This window comes from Phyllostomus discolor, chromosome 4, assembly GCF_004126475.2.
Source record: "Phyllostomus discolor isolate MPI-MPIP mPhyDis1 chromosome 4, mPhyDis1.pri.v3, whole genome shotgun sequence".
NCBI classification, from domain to species: Eukaryota; Metazoa; Chordata; class Mammalia; order Chiroptera; family Phyllostomidae; genus Phyllostomus; species Phyllostomus discolor.
The window spans coordinates 136,073,291-136,095,919 of record NC_040906.2 but is presented as its reverse complement, the minus strand read 5'-3'; the positions used below and the strand labels follow the sequence as shown (position 1 = coordinate 136,095,919).

At 38.5% G+C, this 22,629-nt stretch overlaps 1 protein-coding gene across 1 annotated transcript in view; it reads right to left on the bottom strand.

The window, feature by feature from the left end:
• The window catches only part of COL19A1 (collagen type XIX alpha 1 chain), a 331,257-nt gene that overhangs the window by 38,751 nt on the left and 269,877 nt on the right, over positions 1-22,629 (bottom strand). Inside the window, 17 exon segments of the mRNA XM_036024315.1 lie at positions 34-60; positions 517-561; positions 647-697; positions 2,716-2,760; positions 4,871-4,924; positions 6,310-6,363; positions 11,807-11,860; positions 12,117-12,170; positions 12,256-12,360; positions 16,225-16,266; positions 17,563-17,616; positions 17,713-17,757; positions 17,863-17,898; positions 20,147-20,224; positions 20,333-20,377; positions 21,205-21,294; positions 21,983-22,036. Of these exon segments, the coding sequence (XP_035880208.1) occupies positions 34-60; positions 517-561; positions 647-697; positions 2,716-2,760; positions 4,871-4,924; positions 6,310-6,363; positions 11,807-11,860; positions 12,117-12,170; positions 12,256-12,360; positions 16,225-16,266; positions 17,563-17,616; positions 17,713-17,757; positions 17,863-17,898; positions 20,147-20,224; positions 20,333-20,377; positions 21,205-21,294; positions 21,983-22,036 (933 nt within the window).

Sequence of the window (22,629 nt, the reverse complement as noted above, 5' to 3'; positions counted from 1 at the left end):
TCTAGATGACAGAAAACACGTGAATATACATACCACTGGTCCAGGATCACCTTTTGGGCCCTACAAGAAAAACAGGGAAGTCATTTTAAAAATAATGACTGAAGCAAAATGACAGAATATGAAGCATTTTTGCCCAATTTGCTTTAATACACATAAAAATATTTGCAAGTTTTGTTTTGCTATTTAGATTTGAAGAATAAGTTGAAGAAACATAACCTGAAGGAACTGCCATGGCAGTGATTGCTTGGGAACTGATTTAGTTCTTAGGTTTTCTTTCTTTTTTTCTTTTGTATTGTATCTTATTAGTTCTTAGATTTTTCAAGCAAAAAATGACACAGCTATGTGTAATGCTATTTTTCATTATTTTGGCTGTGTACATCATCTCGGTTTTATTATCATTGTTTTCATTATTTCTTCCAGCATAAAATTTTGGTTCTATATATTTTGTGTGTGTGTGAACTTTGGAGGTTTGTTTGTTTTCTTTTAATTGTGGTTATTCAGCTTGGTAATACTCACAGGAGGGCCGGGGGGCCCTGGATAACTGGGAACACTCATACCGCCCTTCAAAAAATAAAAAGAAAAAGAGGGTAAGAATTATATTAATACTAACTGAAAAATTACTTCATATAATTATAAAAGTAGATACCTGGATTTTATATAAACTGCTCATTCCATTTCCTTCAGTGAATGGGACACCCTTAGGAAAGAAATGAGATACAGAATTATTCCTTTAAGTTAATGGCGTCTCTACCTTATATCTTTTCACAAAAAGATATTTTCCCTATTCTGTTTTAGAAAGTGAGTTTAACACTATAAGTAAAAGAATACAACATTTCTATTTTTGGCTTTTCAAAAGCAAACACAGAAGAGAGAATGAGGAGGAGTGTGAACTACAGTTGGAGCACAGAGACATGGGCAGCAGGGGTGTGATTAATGTTCAGGGTCGACAGATGAGACACTAATGCATTCAGAGGAAAATATTATTTGTGCATTAAAATTCAGTTTCTGAATTGCCAATTTATGCTAACTGTTTACAGCCTGCTGACCTGCAGGCTATAACGCAATGCTGCTGATGAAGATGTGAACAGGGAACAATTTGGCTGCTGAAAAGTAATTTTTTTCCAGTCTTTTCATACTAAACAGAAAATTAAGGTTAAATGGGGGAGATTATGTTACTCACAACCTTGTGTGGACATTGCCACAAAAACATATTCTTTAGAACAATGGGGAACAAGAACTTCCTGATAAAATTGGCCAGAGAATGGAGAGTCCCAGAGTGACTACCACTTAAAAAGAACTAATTTGAGATCTTTAAAACTCACACATTTTTGCATATGAAAATTTTAGGATCTTTTATCATTTTTAAAGAAAGTTTGAAACAATCAATAAGCTACAAATGTAGATTTGTGACGTCCACATTTCAGGTGCAGAGGTGAAGAAACCATCACTTCACTGTGTGAGGACAATCATGGTTAGTGGTGCACAGTGAGCATGTCTCACACACGTCTTCAAAACACTGGTGGTGGAAGAAACACACTTCATTCCTTTAGTCCTTTATTATTTCACACATTCATTTGACAACTGTTGAACGTCTACTACATGTTAATTTGCTAAATTGAGAAAGACAAAGGGTAATTTTGTTTGAGATCCTCCCAAAATGAGTAGAGGTTTGCCCCCAAAAGGCAACATTAATCTGTCTCAAAGAATAAGAAGTTTTGGAGAATTCAGAGGGAAGAGGAAGATTTCGTAAGCACATTGCAAAGTACAGGTATCTTTCATGAGTTCAGGTTATATTTTTGCTGTTTATGCCACTGGGGAGGGAATGCATTTTAGAATTTGAGCCCCAAATGCTTTCTGCCCTGTTTCCTTGTTGGAGAGAAGGTAAGTAAACAAAATGAAGACCAGGTTTAGGAAAACTGAGGGTAAATTGCTTTATTTATGTGTGCAAAGCCTGCATTTGCACAAAAAGTATTAACATATCTTTGTGGCCTTCATAAAGTCACAGAGGAATCCTGCCCCTTCTCCACTGAGTGCGGCTCCTTAAACTGTTCCTGTGCCGTAGTGTGGAAAAGAACCTTTGGCCTGGCCCAAAGTTCAGCTGCGATTTGAGCGTGGCCCCACATGAGGGCAGACTTGCTACAGAGAGAGGTACCTCTTCTTCCCAAGGTCTCCCTGACAAAGTGCACATCTGTCTCAATCAAGAGCATAAAAACATCGATGGCTCTTGTACATTTTATTCACTAGGTGCTATATAAATAGAATTTCCTTGCGTCTCAGACATCATGGACGGTAATGAATACATACAGCACAACACCAAATTTTGTACCAACTCACATTGCTGGAAGGGATCTTTTTTTAAAGCCCATCTATTTTCTGCGACTGAGGCTCACTGAGGTTTAATGACTTTCCCAGGGCCCCCCAAGCAGGAAGTGGAGCATCTGGACACATACCCAGGTCTCCTGAGTTTACAGTCAGGAAGCCTGCAGTATGCGAATCTGAGCATTTCACACTGGAGCGGAGCTAAAGGGGAAAATCAGGTCTCCCCAAAGCCTTTTCCTGAAAAATCAGGAAAAATACTGACTAACATTTATATTTATACACAAAACTCAGATGGCTTTTTATCCTTGAGCACATCTAAGTGTAGTCTGACCCCTGAGATATAGATATCTTAAGTAGACACACATGAATGTAAGTTTTAAATCTGAAACAACTCACAGGTGGTCCAGGTGGTCCAGGTCTCCCAGGAGGCCCCTCACTGCCCTGCAAGGGATATTTAGACCACAAATCAATGATTTAGACATTTCTACCCCAGGTTTATGAACTGGTTTTACTTTGTCGGAGAGCTGTACTCTGAAATCAATATGGGTTGTCATTTTGCTCAGGCCTTGCAAAATCTTGCTCAGCTTGGCCTTTCTCTTTCATCCTGGGAAATACAGCTCCAGACGAGAGAAAAGGTAAATGCCTTTTCCCCCATTCAAATTCTTGCTATGGGTACCCCAGGGGTGAAGCCTATTTTAAGTCAGAGCCGGACACCCAGGGGTCAGGCTCTGAGATGTGGCTCTTTGGGTCAGCCCCTCACTTTAGCCTCACCTCCACAGCTTCACCTTTTGGGAACCAGAGGGATCATACGCATAATTTGACCAAAGTAGAAAATCACAGCCTGTTTTGTGTCTGCAGGAAGAGAAATTTCTTTCACTTCTGAGGTTAATGCTAGACTTCATAACCAAGGCAGGCCTGTCCCACTGAACAGAGGAAGCCGTGTTTCAACACTGTTTAAGGAAAATGTTCTGTGCACTTCAAGCAGCTTCAGACATTCTGCTTACAGAAGCAGCAGACTGAAAATGGAATCTGTGAAAAATGAATTCAAGTTGAAACTTGAAAAATGGATTTCACTTTTATTTTCACAAAACACAGAATGGTTATTGGTCCCTGATAAGCAGAGGTACTGCAGTCCCCTTGGTGCCCTTATTAAGTTATTCCTGTAACTTTTCCTTTAGAATCCTTTAAGTTTCTGAATATGAGGAGCAATGGCAAGAAGTGGTTAGTTAAAAAAGAATTCAGAGAGAGTAAAATTCCTACTTACCATGCCCAAGAATTTTGAGGGATTTCAGTCCATTTCCATAAATTTAACGAAGGATTTCATTCCAGTCTCCCCATTTTTAAAAGAAACTATCTTAAAAACTTTTTGTTTGTGTATTTATTAATAAAAATAAACTGTCAAGTTGATCTTGTGATGTACCTGACTGATAATGGGCAACAATGCATGTATTGTTTTGAAAACTGCTTTGATGGTGGCTGTCTCTCTAAGGCGGGCCGTACTCTGCTGACTGCTGGCAGTGTCCTTCAGGGAATTATATCATAGTTCTCATGAATGAGGAGAGGACAACAAACAAGGAAAAATATGTGCCTATTGAATAGACTTTTTCTGGCACAAGTAAAAGTCATATTTTCATTCTTGATTATGCCCCAAAGCTCATCTCAGTGTGGAATTCCCATCAACTTCAAAAGGCAACTCTCTGACTGAATAATTCCTATAGAGAACAAAGCCGGTGGGGCTGGGCAAACTCCTCGGAATATTGTCAGACAAGTGTGCGCTGAGACTATCTAGAATAAGCACATTGTGTCCTTTCAAATTCCTTGGGATTTCTTTGTTTCTTCATGCCATTTTGCCCCATTTTAGTCATTTCAGGGTAGAAGCCACTTGTGTGCTTGGTGTACTTTTGATTTTTCCCTAATTTGAAGAGTTAGTCCTATTTCACTCATTTGCTGGCTCTGTTTGCATTCATACTGTGGGGTCAGCTTAGATCCTAATCAGGTAAGCTTATGCAGCCCTGTGGTCTTCCTGTCTGTCTCCTGTATTGCTGCTCCTTTTTCTGACCACCACAATCTATTTGTGCAATCAGTGAACCCAGGGAAACAAGTTGTCCTGGTTCCTCAGTCTGTTTCCCTCAAATGACAGAACTTCCAGATCTTCTCAGCAAGCCCTGCATTTATTGGAATCCTGGTCCTGATGACCAGCCCAACCTCTGAAGCTTGGGCACCTGTGGCTGCAACTCCCGATACAGACCACCTTACCCACCTCTTCAGGGGGCTTCCCCGCACCATCCTTCCACAAAGCTGCATGCCCAGGATGCTGGGTCCAGCTTGGACTCCTGCAGTATAGCACAAGTGCCCTATTCATCCTTTTCTCTAGAACATATCTCCTGCACTCGTTCAGACCTATTTTTGGACCTATGCCCACCATAAGAATAGTTATTCCCTGACATCATTCTACTCTCAAGCTTTGCTGGATGAGACTGATCTCTGTGTAAGTGGTCACCCTGCCCTGACCCCAGGCCCCAATTCAAATGCTGAGGCCTTTCCTCTGTACCTTGTCACCCTTTGCTCCCGAGGGACCAGGATGTCCAGTTCTTCCCAATAAGCCCTGTAAAACACAAAACTCAGTTTGTTACAAAAACAACTAAGTGGACAAAGGGTATTGAAAGTTGGTCTAAAACTGATACATTTTGAAGGTCATTTAGTTCTAATTAAATCAGTCCTACAAGCTTGCATTTCTGCAGGCTGATACAGCAGCTGTATCCTGCTGATAAGCTGTTGCAAGGGTAAAATTTGTATTTGTGGTTGCTTTTCACCTTGGCCAACCACATTTAATGACCTTAATTGGAACCTTTTGATACATTTAAGAATTTAGCCTTGCTGTTTAAATGGCAATTTACATAACATTATGCCTCCCTAAATGAGCTATAATTTTGGTAGTGATCAACATTTTACATACTTCAGGATGCGCAGACTTAACAGTGCGCATACTGAGTCATGCGATCTGCATTTTACCATGGAAAATAAAATTTAATTCTAATTATTTTTGTGAGAATAGAGTTAGGTATAATTTTCATGGCTCCTTTCACAACTCTTTCTCTTAACTTTTAATTTTAGTCTATAATTTGAAGCCAGGTTTGCTGTGGATAACTGTGGTCAAAACATAAATGATATCATTTTAATTATGGCAAATCTATGGTTCAAACCACTTAAGGAACGTGACTACATTCCTGCTTGTGTGGTAAACACCATTTGCACAGGGACTCTCAGAAGGGAAGAGTTGGAGAAGTTAAGACGAGTAGATTTGCTATATTTAGCAGATAAAAATACAATAATTGGGACAAACATTCTAAGAAAATTGTTCATATGAAATTCAAATTTAACCACATGTCCTGCATTTTAACTGGCAACACTAGGCTTGAGCTTTACTTTGTGAGAGACTGGATTTAACAGGTGGAAAGGAAAAGAGATTCTGTTTTAGGAAAACAGTATGACCACGATGCCATGTCTGAAGGGCAGTGAAGAAAGGTGCTGAGTAAAGTAGAGGGTGTTTTAATCCGTAAAAAAAGAATAAAAATAAATGGAATCTGATGATCCTTGACCCATTACTTTTCCCTGTAGAAAATAAAGTCTTAGTTTATGGTGCTTAAGAATGTAAGGGTGTGATGATATAAACATCTCTTCCAAAGGTAGATGCTAAAAAATTACAACGAAAAAAAGAACATTCTTTTATACACAACTTCTATTTAAATAGACTAGCTTAACCACAGACTGATTTCTGGTCTGGCAGAATTCTGATGACAAATCTCCACAGCCTTGAGAAAACTCAAGTAATATTAAATGAAAATCTGAGATGGGGGTTGCCACTTTTCTAGGCAACAGCTATATACTCTACACAGAAGCACAGAGAGCAAAAGGCAATGAGGAACAGTTCACCATCCATCATTCCAGCAGGTGTGAAGTCTTAGCAGAACAGTTTTAGCAAATACTTACAGGGGGTCCCATTGGGCCTGGATCACCTGGAAGGCCTGGTATTCCTTGAAGACCCTGGAAGAGATAGTTTTCACCATAAAATCTACTACATTATTGAAAATAAGTCATAGTTAATCAAATATTTTGACTATTGAAAATTAAATATCTACGTTAGCTCATCAAAAAACACGATATAAGCCATATTACAAATACCCGTTTTCAGAGAGTAAGGATGGTGAGCTTAAATGCTGTAATATGGAATCTGTAACCAACATAATTTAATGTGTTTGGTGATTCCTGGGGCATTTCTGACTCACAGAGCTACCCATCAACAATAGCATCACTGAGAGCCCGGCACTTTAGAGCATGCAATACAACTTTCAGACTGGCAGGATGCCATTGAAGAAATACTTGACTACACTAATGTTTCATTCTGCTAGTGGAAACATAGAAAGTGTTTTATGATACAATATTTAGTTTGGCTGGCCAGTTAATTATAAGAAGGAATTTGGCTCATTGGTGAATTTAAATTTGGAAACCTTTAATAGCTTAAGCATAAAAATGAATGGTATCCCCTCCCTTACCTACTTGGATTTGTGGAATAATGCTAATTATACTGGATAGGCTTTAAGGTGGTGATACATTTATATAATCAAGGAAGGATTGGCAAGATTAACTGGTTACTTGGGTAATTAATTTCTTCCCTTTACCAAGTATGTCAAGAACAGCATATTAGTTAAATAAATTACATATGATCCATAACATAAAACTTTGGCAACTATTAAAATCACATTTAGGTAAAGTATTGGATAACATGGAAAAATAAAAGTTGCTACATGGAAAAATAAAATGCTACATAGGATCGGGTCCAAATTATAAATGCACTTAATAAAAGATGAGAACAGTAAATAGAGGTTTACCATGCCTTATCTAGAAACTTTAGTGTCAGATGTGTTTCATTGTTCTAAATTTTCAGATTCTTTAAAAAACAAAGGTAACACAGTGCTCATAATGCATACTACGTAGCACTTCCAGTTGTGTCCAAGGCAGCACCCTCTAATAAACACACAAACACTTCTGTAGCAAAACTTATGGTATTCTCACCGAGGGGGATAAATAGCCCATCTCTGTGTGAGTTCAAGTCAGGTTTTGGTGCCAAATGAATTTGCTGCAAACTTGGAAAAATTTCTAGGGTTTTCAGAGGCTTCTGAGCTTTGGAATTGTGGAGGAGTTGTGGACTATAATATCGCTATTGCCAACAGTTCTTCCTGGAGTGTGAAAACAGAAATAGCTTCCTTTTTTTTTTAGTGCTTCTGTGTATTTCCCAAATTTTCTATAATCAACTTAGATGACTTCTAAAATTAGGGAAATACACTTTTAAAAGTACCCTTTTGTTATTTTAGATAACCACACGATACAGGAAGTTGTAGATTAAATAGTTTCACTCTTTCAGGATTTAATTATCTTTACTGACTGATCTTTTTATATTGCCAAACCATTCATTGTTGTAATAAAATTTCTTTACCTTTTACTATAATGCAATATGTATTTTTATACACATTATAAATATTAGGTGAGGTGACATTGGTTAAATTATTGCGTCTTTATTTATGAAATTTCTATAGGACCAAGATTCTATAAGATCAAGTTTCTTGGCATAAATGGGTTCAAGGACCAAGCTCTGACAGGCCTGTCTATCTAATGCCGAATGGGATCAGATGTTACTTCAGGTATTTCCATGTGAGATGACGTGAATAAACACTGAAAAGAATCTCCTTGAAGATGCTGAAATTTCTCATGTAATAAGAGTCTTGGGTAAAATCTCAGGTATGCTCGTGTCAAAGAATGAGACATGTTGTTTGTGCCTGGAAATTTTATTCTCCTTTAGAAAATTTGTTTCACGTATTTTATTTATTTTTTAGAGAGAAGATTAGGGAGTTTATATTTTTAAAGAGACAGTTAGGGAGGGACAAAGAGAGGGAGAGAAACATGGATTGGGTGCCTCTTTCATGGCCCCAACTGGGCACCTGGTCTGCAAGCTAGGCTTATGCCCTGACTGGAAATTGAACCTGAGACTGCAGGTGGACACTCAATCCACTGAACCACACCAGCCAAGGATCTCCCCTCCTTTTAACTTCTCTTTTACATTTTCCTGTGGGCTTACACTTTGGGAACGCAAAAACCAAGGGGACTTGTGGGCTAATTTTTCTTTCCCTTCCGCTGCATACCTCCTTCGAGGCAATGATCACAGCTCCATGCTTGAACTGGAGGTTAAACAAGAGGGGAAATTCAGAGACAAAAACACTGTAGACTCATATCTCAAAATAGCTTCCAGCCACAGAGAGTTGATTAGGAGCTGAATAAAGGTGAAGCCATGAAAATTAACGCAGTATTTTTATTTTGTTAAAACAAATCCATTGGTCTATCTCACACTGAAATCACACTTCTGCTGTCATTAGAAAACAACTGTGCAGGGACTGCTGTGGGGGAGAGGGGTGGGAGGAGGTGGGGGGTGATGAATGGTGGCAGGAATACACCAATAAAGAAAGAATGTGGACATACTCTTTCTCCACGATGATGTCATCTGCACTGGGCAATGCTGTGTGTGAATGCGTGACACACAGCATGGACGTGTGTGAATGGTGTTCATTAGCATAGTGTATTGGCGCTCTCCACTCCCTGGCCATTCACTTGTTTGTAGGTGTACAAGTGGAAGGAAAACAAATTTCCTTTGGAAATGGCACTTCTCAATATCTGGAGATTATAAATGCTATACCACAAACTGCCTTGCCTCAAAATACCCACATCTTTATAAAATTCTCTCTATATGTTCATGTACAAAATGCATCTGCATACATATGTATTCCTTCCTTTTCTTTTTAGTTTTGACACTGAATCAGTGTAGAGATGCTAAGTAGGTCGTTAGGTAGTCAAATTTATAAACTTGGGATTCACTAACCTTTGATGACCACATTAAACTTTAAAATAAAGCTCAGTCCATAAATTTAAAAAAATCATTCTCAGCAATCTTTTTCTGAACAAGCTGAAATTTTGTAGTTGGGGTAAAAGTTACTAGGGAGGCCTAAAGGGCAATAAGATAATTTTAGAGGACAAGATGGTCATTAAAGAAGAGAAATGCATAGTAAGGAGCAGGACAGTCAATTTAGCATATAATGCCAAACTAAAATACAAATTAAAATTTATTGCATAGATATTCAGGGACCACTAAATTCTTTCCCTGCTCTGATATTTTGGTTTTGCAAGTGCTCGCTCAGTTGCTACCAAGAATATTTATTTATTTATTGTGATAAGTTATGGCTGACAATATTTTCATGTCGCACTTTTAAATTATTATCCTGAAATACTGGAGCTCAGGCCTGCATTCCCAGCAGGAATGTACTCTGTAAGAGGTGTGTTCTGTTAGCTGCTTACTAGTTGCCACCTCGAGCTGTGAAATGACATCTGCACAGATGGAGGGTAGCGCCATTTTTCTAAGAGCAATAAACAGAGAGGCAACGCCTCTTTCTCAGTTTCCAGGTGGGTTAAATTGAAGGTGCAATAATTAGAGGTCCTCAAAGAGACGGGGTATCTATCCCCCTTTATCTCTTCTACCTTGAGTACAATAGGTATTGGAGATTTGGTAGGAATAGTTATTGTGTACATGTTAAAATAGTATAGTGTATCAGCCAGTTAGAAATGTGTACAGTCTTGATCGGTTTCATTTTCTTTAGTCAACAAATTATAATTTCAGGTAGTATATGAGTCTAAATAGAAGACAAGATGGTATTTCCCATCTGTCGGAGAGGCAAGTGTTGCTTTGCCACATTACACCCCAAGTGGTCCAGCGGAGCCAGGGTGCTACTTCAGGTTTATTCATATAATTTGTGAAGAAACAACTAAAGAGAATCTCCTTTTCAGCTTGCTGGGATTCCCTACGTAATGAGAATCTTATGAAAAATTTTGCGTACTCTGTGTTAAAGAATCCATAAAGTGTACTCAAGAAAGAACACGCTAAGATAGTAGAAGAATAATAACAATCGATTTCAGTTCACCAAGAAGGTGAAGTATCCCATTAAGTCAATAAAAATTAACTTCTAATAAATTTAATTTGAGTCATTTATGAAAAGCCTGAATTACGATGGTTTCCTGGTCTTTTTGTTATTACCTTCTCAACTGCCTCTAAAGCCTACCTCTTGGATCCAGGCAGCTAACCACTGTTAGACTGTTAGAATCAGACACTGTGCTCGCACTTCAGTGTAATTTTGTATGGAGCGTGAAGAAGCCAAAGCTCAATAACTCTTACTTATTTTGAAAATAAAATGCCTTTACAGTTTTATTTATGAATGAAAATTAATACTATTTTCTTTGTTCTTTAATTTTTAACTCAGAAAAATTCAAGAGCCAATCCCCAGTTTTCTGGAATACAATCAATATTAATGAAAAACAACACCCGATAATAATTTATAATGTCAAATATAACTCCAACTCAAAAACTAGATCTACTTCATATCATTATGATTTTCTACACTAACATCAAGGTTAATATATGTCAGATGGCTTACTTCCTTTCATTAAGAATTATTAGTTTCAGAACTGTTTAACTAACAACAATTCATCATCCTAATTGGTTTTTCTGAGTCAGTGCGAGTTATGCAGGAAAAGAATGATATCCCAAGCATCACCATGGCTTGGAGGCAGAAATTATACCATCAGAAACACATTTGACTTTGAACTTTAGTCTGTGGGTAGGCAGCTGATTTAAGCTAGTCAAATCAGATCTTTTCTTCCAAGAGTTTGAAAGTTGAGCGGAGACCATGATAAACCAAAGTCATTGAAGTTGAGTCATGTTATAACAGAGTCCCAGGGAAGTCCTGCTGAATTTGGGGGCTATTCTTTTTTTTTAAAGATCTTTTAAAACTATTTTAAAAGATTTTATTCATTTATTTTTAAAGAAGGGAAGGAAGGGAGAAAGAGAGGGAGAGAAACATCAATGTGTGGTTGCCTCTCACGCCCCTACTGGGGACCTGGCCCACAACCCAGGCATGTGCCCTGAGGGGGGCCCGAACTGGTGACATTTTGGTTTGCAGGCTGGCACTCAATCCACTGAGCCACACCACCCAGGGCGATGGGGGCTATTCTTATCTCTAGGGCTGGTTGTTAGCTATTCTTTCAATTCTACCAGCAACCTTAGAGTATTTGTCAGTGAATCTCCTCTTCTCCAACCCCTTGTATTTATTTTGAGAGAGCTGGAATTATCATCTGCTACATGAGAATACAAACATAGTAACTGATATATTAACTTGTGCTTCAATTTCCTTGTCTTAAAAACTGGACCACTGATAGTAAACCTAAACATATTATTATTTAAAACATGCTAACATTTGCAAATACCTACCTAAGTCATTGTTTTTATTTGTGTTGGCATTAAACATGAGCTCTAGGAAAAGTGATACCTTTCTTTTGTTGAGTTACATAAAGAGAATTGATAAAACTATTTTATCAGAAAACAGTCTCTTACCTCGTCACCTTTCCCCCCAGGTATCCCAGGGTAGCCTCGTTCTCCTTTGCTTCCCTAAAGAGACAGTATATTCAGCTAGTGTACTCAATCATTTTGTCATCTTTTGAAACAATGACAATATCTCTTCTCAAGACACTTGGGCTGTGTAATTTGAGCAGAATTAGGGAACAAATAAATGACATCTATAAGTAGCTCTATATCAATTTTTCAAAATATTTTTGCAAAAAGTAGTGTATACTAAAATGGGTTTCCTTTTTTTCACACTGAATTGGAGGTCACATAAGGGAGAGTGAAGAAGAGACTTCCTTACCTTTGGTCCCTCTCTGCCTGGGATTCCTGGAGGGCCCCGTGGCCCTGTGTCACCCTAGAGAGGACAGGAGAGTGACAGACCTGAGAGAAGGTACTGTGTGTCACCTATGGGCCAATCAACATTCCTCTTGCCTTCTTACCTTCCAGGCCAGAGAATCGTACTTTCCAGGCTCACCAGCACCTCCATCTTCTCCTTTGTTGCTTTTTAGGCCAGGGACACTGGTTTGGCAGTTGCCACAAAAGTTCTGATGAGTTTAAAGATAAGGTGACTGAGAGATCCATCAAAGTCATCTATAAAAGTGAGGCCTGATCAAACTTGAAGTTCTTTCTGAACTTTTTTCAGAGAGAAGTGAGACAGTAATTGCTATGTTACTACTTTCTGAAACTAAATTTATCCAATTTGAAAAGACTACTTCTTGTGAGGTAAAAGTTACTTCTGAACCTAGTAAATAATATCTGTTTATGATACTGGTGAGCTTCAATTTAAGAAAACATGTCTACAATGATATTTAAAAAGAAAATTCTAAATAAATAAGGAAAAGACATGTAAGTTGAGAACACAGGCTGAGTTTCAATTTCCTAGCAGCATGTTCAAAAGGAGAGGTGGTATTAAAGTTTGGAATAACTATCAGCATAACAGAGTTATGCAACCAATAGCATAAATCCTTAAAAGAGAAAGAGAAAGCTGTGAAGAAAGGATTTTTCCTTCTGGGAGCAAAATTAGTTGGAGAACCATACACACAGTTTACCAACATTTTATTTGTCAGTGGAAGCACTCATGTGAGAAATAATTACTTGAGTGACTTGGACTTGGCTTCTATGTCAAATGCAAGTACAGATAGGAAATCTAATTGGAATTACCTTTCCATTGCCTTCTCTGTAACCTTTAGCTGATCTGGAAAGGCTTGAATTTAAGTGTCTGAGCTCACAAGATAAACTTCTTATCACACAGTTAAAGAAAAAGTGTCTGTGGAAAGCCTTAGAAAGGTTTATTTTTAAATAAACTGTTAAATAAAAATATGATCAGGAAAGACACGGAATAGGGACCATTGAATGGGGACAAAGTTTACTTTTAACAGTTGACAGAAGGTAGGACAATATAAGCCTCTAGTCTTTTATCCTTTTTACCAAAGGGAAGAATGTTGAAACGTGAAAAGGGAATTAAAGATTGCTATTGTTGAAGTTAGCAAAAAAACAAATTGCCTATGACTATTCCACTTCAATATTCTTTAAAGATTTTACTTATTTATTTTCAGAGAGGGGAAGGGAGGGAGAAAGACAGGGAGAGAAACATCAGTGTGTGGTTGCCTCTTGTGCACCCCCTACTGGGGACTTGGCCTGCAACCCAGGCATGTGTCCTGACTGGGAATCCAACCAGTAACCCTTTGGTTTGCAGGCTGGCACTCAATCCACTGAGCCACACCAGCCAGGGCTCAAGTTCAATATTTTTGACCTAGTAAATAGCAGCATACATCTGATTTCAAAATATATGCTTCTTGGAAGACTAATTTTGTATGTTATTGAAAAGATCTAAAGTAATTTATCTAAAAAATGTGCTGGGCTGAAAAGTGTTCATTGGGGTGGTCCTCCTTAGAGCTGGGACATGGTGATAGAAAAGGGAGCTCAAGTGTTCAATGTTTTCCAAACTAATTTTAACACCAGGATCTTTCCACAGAGTTAATATGTTGGTAGAGGAGTTAAAAATACATACATAATTGTAGATGACCCCTTATATCTGAAAACCATGATAAAAAAGAGGTCTGAGGACTTATGAGAACCAAGAAGGTTTTCATACTTAAAAAATTATGAAGAAAATGAATTATTATATCTGTAGACATACATATAAATGTGGCATTTTGATACAGAGTAAAACCTTGGCATATCAATATACAATAACATTTTAGAATGGATTATTCAATTGATTATTTTAATAAAATATAAGAGATGGTAATTATTATGAGGCAACAGAATTTTCTAAGAGTTATTTCAAACTGACCTCATTTTTTTTTTTGTTTTTTTGGTTTAAGGTTACCAGAATGGTAAATTCCAGGAAACTAGATTTCATTAAGTTTCTTGAAAAAATATCTTAAGACTCTTATGAAGAGAATAAGGGTGCACCAGTTGTTAGCTGACATACAATCTCATTCAAAGAGGGAAGGAACACAATGAACCTGCAGGGCAGTCTTCGACAGGCACCATTCGGGCCTGGAGTTATTTCATGTTTTTTCAGTATTTCAATCAAAGATATTTTTGAAAACAGAAAGCAGGATGATCAAGTTTGCTGAAGACTCAAGATAGACAAGGAGAGTTAATCTGTTGGGTAACAGGATCAGGATTTAAAATGGCATTATTAAGTTGGCCTAATGGATCCAATAGCCAATGTAAATTCCTGTAGTAGATTTTGCCTTGGGGAACTACATGTTTCCCTATTCTATTGAATACAGTTTGTTAGGACTGCCAGTCAAGATGTCCTGCCCACCTCTCCCCACCAACCTGCTCCTGTGGGTCTCAGAAGCGAGGCTGAGATGCTAGGAGTGGCACAATGGCACAGAACACTTATTACAGGGGAGCCGCCCTGATGAAATGATCCACTTCTGAGACCCGTAGAGTCCTGGTCCCTTTTCCTGTCAGAGCCTATTCACAGTCTTTTTGTCTATTCTGTGAGCCACCCCATATTCTATCAGGATGTTCATTTCTGCTTAAGTGTAGAAATTTTTGATCCTCAAAGAACAGTATTTTGTAATGATATGACTTACAATTCTGCTATTTATAACATTACTGCTCTAAAAAAGAACCTAAGACAATGTCCGAAGACCCATATTTCTGTGTTAATGTGACACATACTAGCTGTGTGACCTGGAGTAAGTCACTTAACTAACCGCTTGGAACTCCAGTCTCTCCTCTGCAAACCGGGACACTACCGCAGCCTAAACCCACAGGGTAGTTGTGAGGTTGAGTGAGAGGCCATGAGTAAAACAGCACATCGCCTGGCATGTGACTGTAACTCACTAAATATAAGATTGCCCCAAAACTCCCGTAAATACTCTTTTGTGACTTATAAGAAAACATTAGCTTTTGAAGGTATTAAAAACTTCTATATTTTTTATATATTGATATTCATATATACATTTATATATCTATTCTCAAAACTTTAATTACCTAACAAATACATATACTAGAATCCCTGAGTCTTTTGGATTTAACAAATATTCCTGCCTGCCTACTATTACATAAGTCATTGTGCAAAACACCAGGCAGGTGCTAGGAATATAAAATAAATCACATATACACGCATGTAGCCTAAGTGTATGCATATGTATTTGTGTGTACACGTATGCACTCTCCATTCATACACAGACAGATAATACACATAAGGTCTGAATACAAGGTAAAGAGACAGATTTTCCTCTGGGTTCTCTCAGTCTTAGCATACCACAAAGAAACATGCATATACACAGTGTCACGGGTGTCTCATTATTGTTCTTCCTCCACCTGTTTCACGTGGGGAAGTATTAGAGAAAAAAATGGTAGCAAGATTTATTCCCTATGAGTTGGAAATAGCTATAGATAGACATGTTTTTTTATTTAATAGAGTAACAGGTGTTAGGGCAGTTGGTGGCTTTGGAGTTTTAGAGTTCATTTTGTAAAATCCCATGCCATCAAACCTCAGCCTTGCAAGCTGGCTGTTTATTGAGCAGCACTGGTTTTCATCCTCAGTCTGGACAGGCCAGAGACGGGAAGAAGGACAGGGTTTCTCAGCAGTGAGCTGGGGTGAGTAAATGCCCAATAAGAGAGGAGAGATGAGCTACTCCATTCAGTGAGTGTCAGTGACACTATTCTTCCCTTAGCTCAGCTCAGAATCACCCTCTCTCCCCTCCCCCACCCGTCTATACCCAAAATGAGATTCGGCCCATGAAGAGTAGAGGAATTAGTGTAAAGGGCGCAGGGTACATAGAGATATGTATTTCTTTTCCTATCTCACATATGTTCTGCCATTTAAAAATTGAATTTCAGTGTAGGCTAAGCAATTAGCTCAATTTCTGATATAGATTTCCTTTCTGATTTTTCCTGGAAATTAACATGTAATTTCTTACATAGCAACAAAGTACCTTGAGCAAAACACCGATGTCTCCCAAAAGAGGAAGTGCAATCTATGGTGGAGAAAGAAACAAATACGTGTATTTGTACATGTACAGGCACCCAAGACAATACAAACATACAATGCAATGTAGAAATTTTTTAGAAAAAGTCATTATTCCTCTACTAGGAATCCCAAATGCATGCATTTTATTGCTTTGATTCTGCATCTCTATTTTATATTTTCATGACTGTGGCAAGCAACCTTTATGCCAATCCTAACATATTATTGGTTTTACACTTGCTCCCAGCCAAAAGGCTGAGAGCAATTTATCGTTAGTTTTAAATAATGCATAAAGGTAAATCATTTATTTTAAAAAACCCACTCCTCTGCCAGGCAAATTATCAGGTTGTTGAGAAATATGAAAATTACTGGATGAGTTTGCCTTAAAGTTCTTTCTCACTAAAGTTCAGAAGAGCCTATATATGGTTGAAGTGATGGACAAGACAGATACTGAGGGAATTCAGGCAGTGTTCTGGCCTCGTGTCTTAAATTGCCCTTTCAAAGAGACACTGCAAACCCAAGTAACACTTTACTCGATTCCCAGATGGTGCACGATGATTCACTCGAGGGTGGAGTTAAATTATGGCCGAAATATGCCTCTGTGTGTAGTTTATAAAGGCACATCAAGCCCAACCAGTGTGGGAAGTAGAAGGATTTGTGAAGCTTAGAAAGGAGAGGCCAGATTTGGATTTTATTATATAAAACTCTTAATACAATGTCATGTACCATAAGGCCTCTCAGATTATAGCTGCTGATTTTGAAGCTATCTAAAGGGATTTCACTGTCACTCAAAGAAAGGTTTAACCTAAAAAAAACCTTTGGAACACACATTTAGTGCTTAAATTCATTTTGTAAGAGCTCATTCAAGCCACTTTTTGTAATTTAATCATTTCATCATTTTAAAACCTCAGAATCAATGGATCTGTACCATACTGCAAGTAACTTACCTGCAAACTTCTATTTAGAGAAATGAAATTCATTTAGTCACCAGCATTAGAAAGAATAGAAATTGTGGCTATATATTTTAACTCAATTTTCCATGGGATTGAGACATTATATGCCAAGGCTCAGCCTGGGGCAAAATTGTACAGCTGAATTATACCCTTAGGAAATAAGTATTCATCACACACACAAAAGTGCTGACACAGCTTGAATTTTTTCCCCTTCTACAAAATAATGGGGACAAACAAAATCGCCAAGCAGTCACTGAGCATTCTAATTAGTTTGGACAGCAAAACTTGCTTGGTAGGCTGTTTGGCTTCTGGGTGTATTAAGGGTCCATAAATCAGGCAGTCTGTCAACATACCGGGTCACCTGGGGGGCCTGGAAGACCTGGCTTTCCATCCTTCCCTGGAGCTCCCTGAAAATGGAAACATTATGCTCATATTTCAGCACAGCGGCACAGGGGCAGCTTAAAACAAGTGTGGCGGGCAGAGTGGGCCAAGACTGTCCTTACATGATTCCCTGGAGTTCCTGGCAATCCAGGGAGACCTCGAGGACCCTGGAGAAGGGGGTAAATGGTTACTCATGAGAACAGTCTTTCAGTCATTTCCCCCAAGTAGTAAGCTGGAAATGCTGTGCCAAATAACTTGATTAAGTAGCTTACCTGAATACCTGGCACTCCAGTTGGTCCTTGGGGGCCCTAAGTAGAATGAGATCCAATGATTAGAATTCTGCCAGCAATTTCCATAAATTATCCAAGTGGACTAAAGGGCTAAGTATTGCAATTTATTTAGTGGACCAACAGGGCTTGCCACCATGCACGTTCTGAAAACTCCCTGGAAAGTTAGCCAAGACTTCAGGGTGACAGGTAAACACCTAATTAGATGCCTGTTGCTGGAAACATCAACATGATCTTGCTCAGGCACCTGGGTGTCTCTCTCCACACCATCATCTGTGCCTGTGCCTCCACGGATACACAGACAGTGCATTCAGATTCTCTCTATTCAGAAACAGACTGCCCACAGGGTAACCAGATCAGGGTTTCCTTCCCCTTCTGCTTTCCACTTTGTGACATTTCTGTTTGAAGAAATTTCTAGAACCAATGTTCAGTGACAGGAGTATGAAGTAAAACATTAATCAGTTGTTTGTACTTCAGCAAGTGGGAGTCTGGTGTAACCAGAACGAGGCTGGGTGATTATCAGTGACCCTAATGATGATAGGTCTAACCCTAGTACACGAGGTCTGTCTGGAAAAAGTCCAACCATTGTTAATACAATGAGAATGGCTTGCATGACATCGATGTAACCTGGCACCCAAGGAACGTGAACTGGAATGCACATGTGTGAACAATGATGACTTCACTGTACTAGTCAGTGGGAGCGGTAGATGCCATTGAGTGAGCATGTACACTGTGTGGTCATTGCATTCAAAAGGACTGAGCTAGTAGAGCAGCAAATTTCCATCAAATTTTGAGTTAAGCTTGAACATTCCTTTGCAGGAACTATTTGGATGATTCAGAAGGTCGCATCTATGGACAACTGGTGATTGTCAGCTTCATCATGACAACGGGCCCACTCATGCATCACATCTCATGCACAGTTTTTTGACAAAACATCAAATCACCCAGGTAACTCAGTCCCCTTACAGCCCAGATCTGGCACCTGTGACTTCTGTCTTTTCCCAAAACTAAAATCACCTTTGAAAGGGAAGAGAGTTCAGACTGTTCATGCAATTCAGGAACATACAATAGGGCAGCTGATGGCGATTAGGAGACTGTGTAAGGTCTTAGGGTGCTTGCTTTGAAGGGGACTGAGGCATCATTGTCCTAAGAACAATATTTCCTGTATTTTGTATCTTCTTCAATAAAGGTTTCTAGTTTTCATATCACATGTCTGGATACTTTTTGGACAGATCCGTATAACCATGGCACTGAGGAGGCACTGACAACCTAAGTAAAGAGCTGGTTTCTCCGCAGCTGGTTTCATTAACTATTTACTAACACTTCCTTTCTTATTTTTAAAAATAAATATTCACATCACTGTTATTGTCAAAGCTACTTTTACTCCCCTTCTATTTATACTGTTATTATTTTTTGCTTCAACTTGTTCCACTCACTTAATAATTTTCCAATCAACTTTCTAAAATTTGGTTTAATCTCAAATCTCCAATGGTCTTTTATATTCTTGCTCTGCTAAATCAAATGCCAGTTACAAACACCACAGCCATTCATTATTTACACTTTCTTTTAGCTCTCATGATAACTTCATTACAAAACCAATTTCCCAAAATTAATGTCATTAAAATAAATATATATTTCTATTGTTTTTGTTCCAGAATCTTTATGTTTTTAATAGCAAATAAAAAGCTTTTCGCTTATTACTATTTAGTGAATAAGAAGAGATACACAGTGGTCACCATTAGCAGGCCCTGTCCTTATAGCTAAAACATGTCAAAAAAACCCTGTTTATTCTTTGCCTTAACTGTTAAAACAATGTCTACTCTCTCTTCTTTATGATAATACTTAGAGACCTTTGCTATCCCATTCACACATACTCTATTCACTTTAAATTTTAACTTTTACTTTATTTTGGTTAAAAACATATAGTAGTTTATAATAATCTAATATTAGATATTCTTATAATCTCACAAACACTCACTGGCACTTTTTACATACACCGAATATGGAGAAATACGAGGTTGTATCACTGCTTCTGTCCCAGAACCAGGATCTGCGCGATTGGTCCGGGAGTCAGCGCGCGTGAGCGCCTCTGCGCCTGGTGACAGTGACGCAACCTCAGCGCTGTCTCATTCTCTCTCTCTGCCTCGTGTGTACTGGTGTTTCCTTTTCAGACCAATTTATGTTTTTCTCGTTTTCAACTTTGTCACTAGATTTTATTTCATGATTTGGAATCAACAGGGTTTCAAAAGCTCAACTGAATTTCACTTACCATTAGGCCAGGAATTCCTACCCCTGGAGGGCCTGTGTCGCCTGGGGAACCATGGACGCCTGGCAGCCCCCTTTCACCCTGTAAAGTGACACGCTTCTGTTGGTGCAAGGCTAGAGGCATGTGACTTTTCTTGCTATATTTTATAAATTATTAATTCTTTAAAAATTATCTATGATATTTTTATACCTTTGGCCCACGTGGACCAGGTGCTCCAGGATTTCCATCTAATCCCTCAAAAAAAAAAAGACATGAATATATTTCTTTTTTCTAAAAAGGTTAAAAACATTTTAGAAATCATAATTCAAAAGTGTCTTATTGCTCTTCATCTTTCCTTAATAAACCTTTTTTCTATAAGAGAATAGCAAACAAGGAATACAAATTTCATTAGGTTATGGGTTTTGTATAGTTGCATTAAAATATGTTTTCATCTCTAAAATAAGGCATCCGAGAGCAACAGGGAAAATTGGGACAACTGTAATACAATGGTAAAAAAATAAGGAATCTGACACTGAGAACTATTTATTATTGATTGATATACAAGGTCAAAGGAGATGAGAAAATGCATATAGAATAGGTGTATTGGTTATTTAGATATTTCTATCTAATGAGTTCTCTATGTCCTGGAAACAGCCTGGACCACAAGGACATTGTCTTCAAATGACCACCTATGGCCAGGCCTGCAGAGGCCCTTGAAAGGAAATTTAAGGCATTTCTTCTGTTTTAACATAGTGTCCTAGGGAGGTTTATGGTTTAAAACCAGTGTTCTTTACTAGGCTCTGTAGATCCCTAAAGAATCTATGCCTTTGGCAGAGGGAGCCTATGAATCTTCCAAAATTGGCTGTAAAATGGTGTGTGTATGGGCATTTGCTTCAGAAGAGAGGCCTCTTTGCTTGCATCAAATTTACAGACATTGGGAAATATCACTGAAGAATAAGATGGATATTTATTTTTTCTGCAGATGTAAACATGTTCCTATTCTTGTAATCTGAAACTGGGAACATACAACTGATAATTAACAATCTGTCAAGGGAAAGATTAGTAAAAGGGCTGGTACTTACTGGTTCTCCTGGCAGGCTCTTCCCTGGAGGACCAGTCTCCCCTTTTAGACCTGGAAGCCCAGGAGGGCCTATAATCCCACCTGGATCTCCCTGAGGAAAACACAGTAAGATTCTTACTTCATTGCTCAAATTCAGGCTAGGGGGTATGGAGGTAGTAGTTTCCATTGTTTTAAGATGCCATTATAGCCAGTTAAACTTCATTCTCTCATTCAACAATATTTACTAAGTACCTCATTCGGGTCAGGCACTGTTGGAGTTATCTTAAATGCATTTAGATTTTGCAGTAAGTTATGTTAACAATAACTTTAATGGTATCATGACATATGCATGTGCATAAACTGATGCACAATAAAGGCATTTATTCAAAAAGCTCTTTAGCCGACCTTTATGTTTTCTTTAAGTTACTCCCAGTAATGGTTTAACATTAATGTACTATTCCCACAGAGACATTAAGAAACAGGTCCGGAAAGATGAAGACTTCTTAGGTCTATACTGTGTCAGCATCGGAGCCTGAAATAGACCTTCTGAGTCCTGAGATCTTCATCTCTAAGTTAGTTCATTTTGTCCTCTTGTGTTTTTATGCCAGAACCAGGACTGCCACAAATGCCCGACGTTAGGTGGCATCATCCACACCATGGTTTTTGTGACTGTCTCTGCCCTGCACAGTCCTGGCAGCCTAGTCCTGCTCTTTCACCCCTCCTATGCCCCCCTCTGTTTCTTCCTCCTACCTAACTCCTGGATACAAATGAGCATAAAATGAGTAATATGGAAGCTATACCTTTTCTCCTTTAATGCCTTGTTTTCCTGGGATACCGTGTTCTCCTGGCAATCCCTAGACAATTCAGAATTAAAGGGAAAGAGCAGTTAGAACATCTTCTATGATAATAACAGTTCTGTCTGTGAGTCTTTGTCAGGAGAACAGAATTTAACATATAAAGTATGTGGAGATGGGTTGCTTTTGGTCTGTTAGGGAAAAACTTTAGTGAAAATATGTAGCTTGTTGTTTCAAGGGAAGCAACCAGATGGAATGAGAAAGAAAATAAGGGAAAATTGAACCAAATGCCCCATCCATTGTATGCCAAGAAGGGGTGGGATGATGATGGTTTAGAAAGACAATGGGTAAACAGGAAAATATGCTTTTACACTATTCTAGCAACAGGGGCTCTTTCCCTTTTGATTTTGTCCCCTTTTTAAGCTCTAGCCACTACATTGCACCTAACTTCATGGGCATCATGTGGCTCCATCTGTGCCACCAGCATTTCCTCACCTTGCATAAGATCTCTTGACTAGGTACACCTGGGATTCTCCATTAAGTGGCTTGGGGGAGCAACAGAAAGCTTAGCTCTATGAACTGAATGTTCAAAGTACCAAGCAGAACAAAGTGAGCCTAAAGAGAGACCTCTGGAGCATAGAGAACAGAGCGAG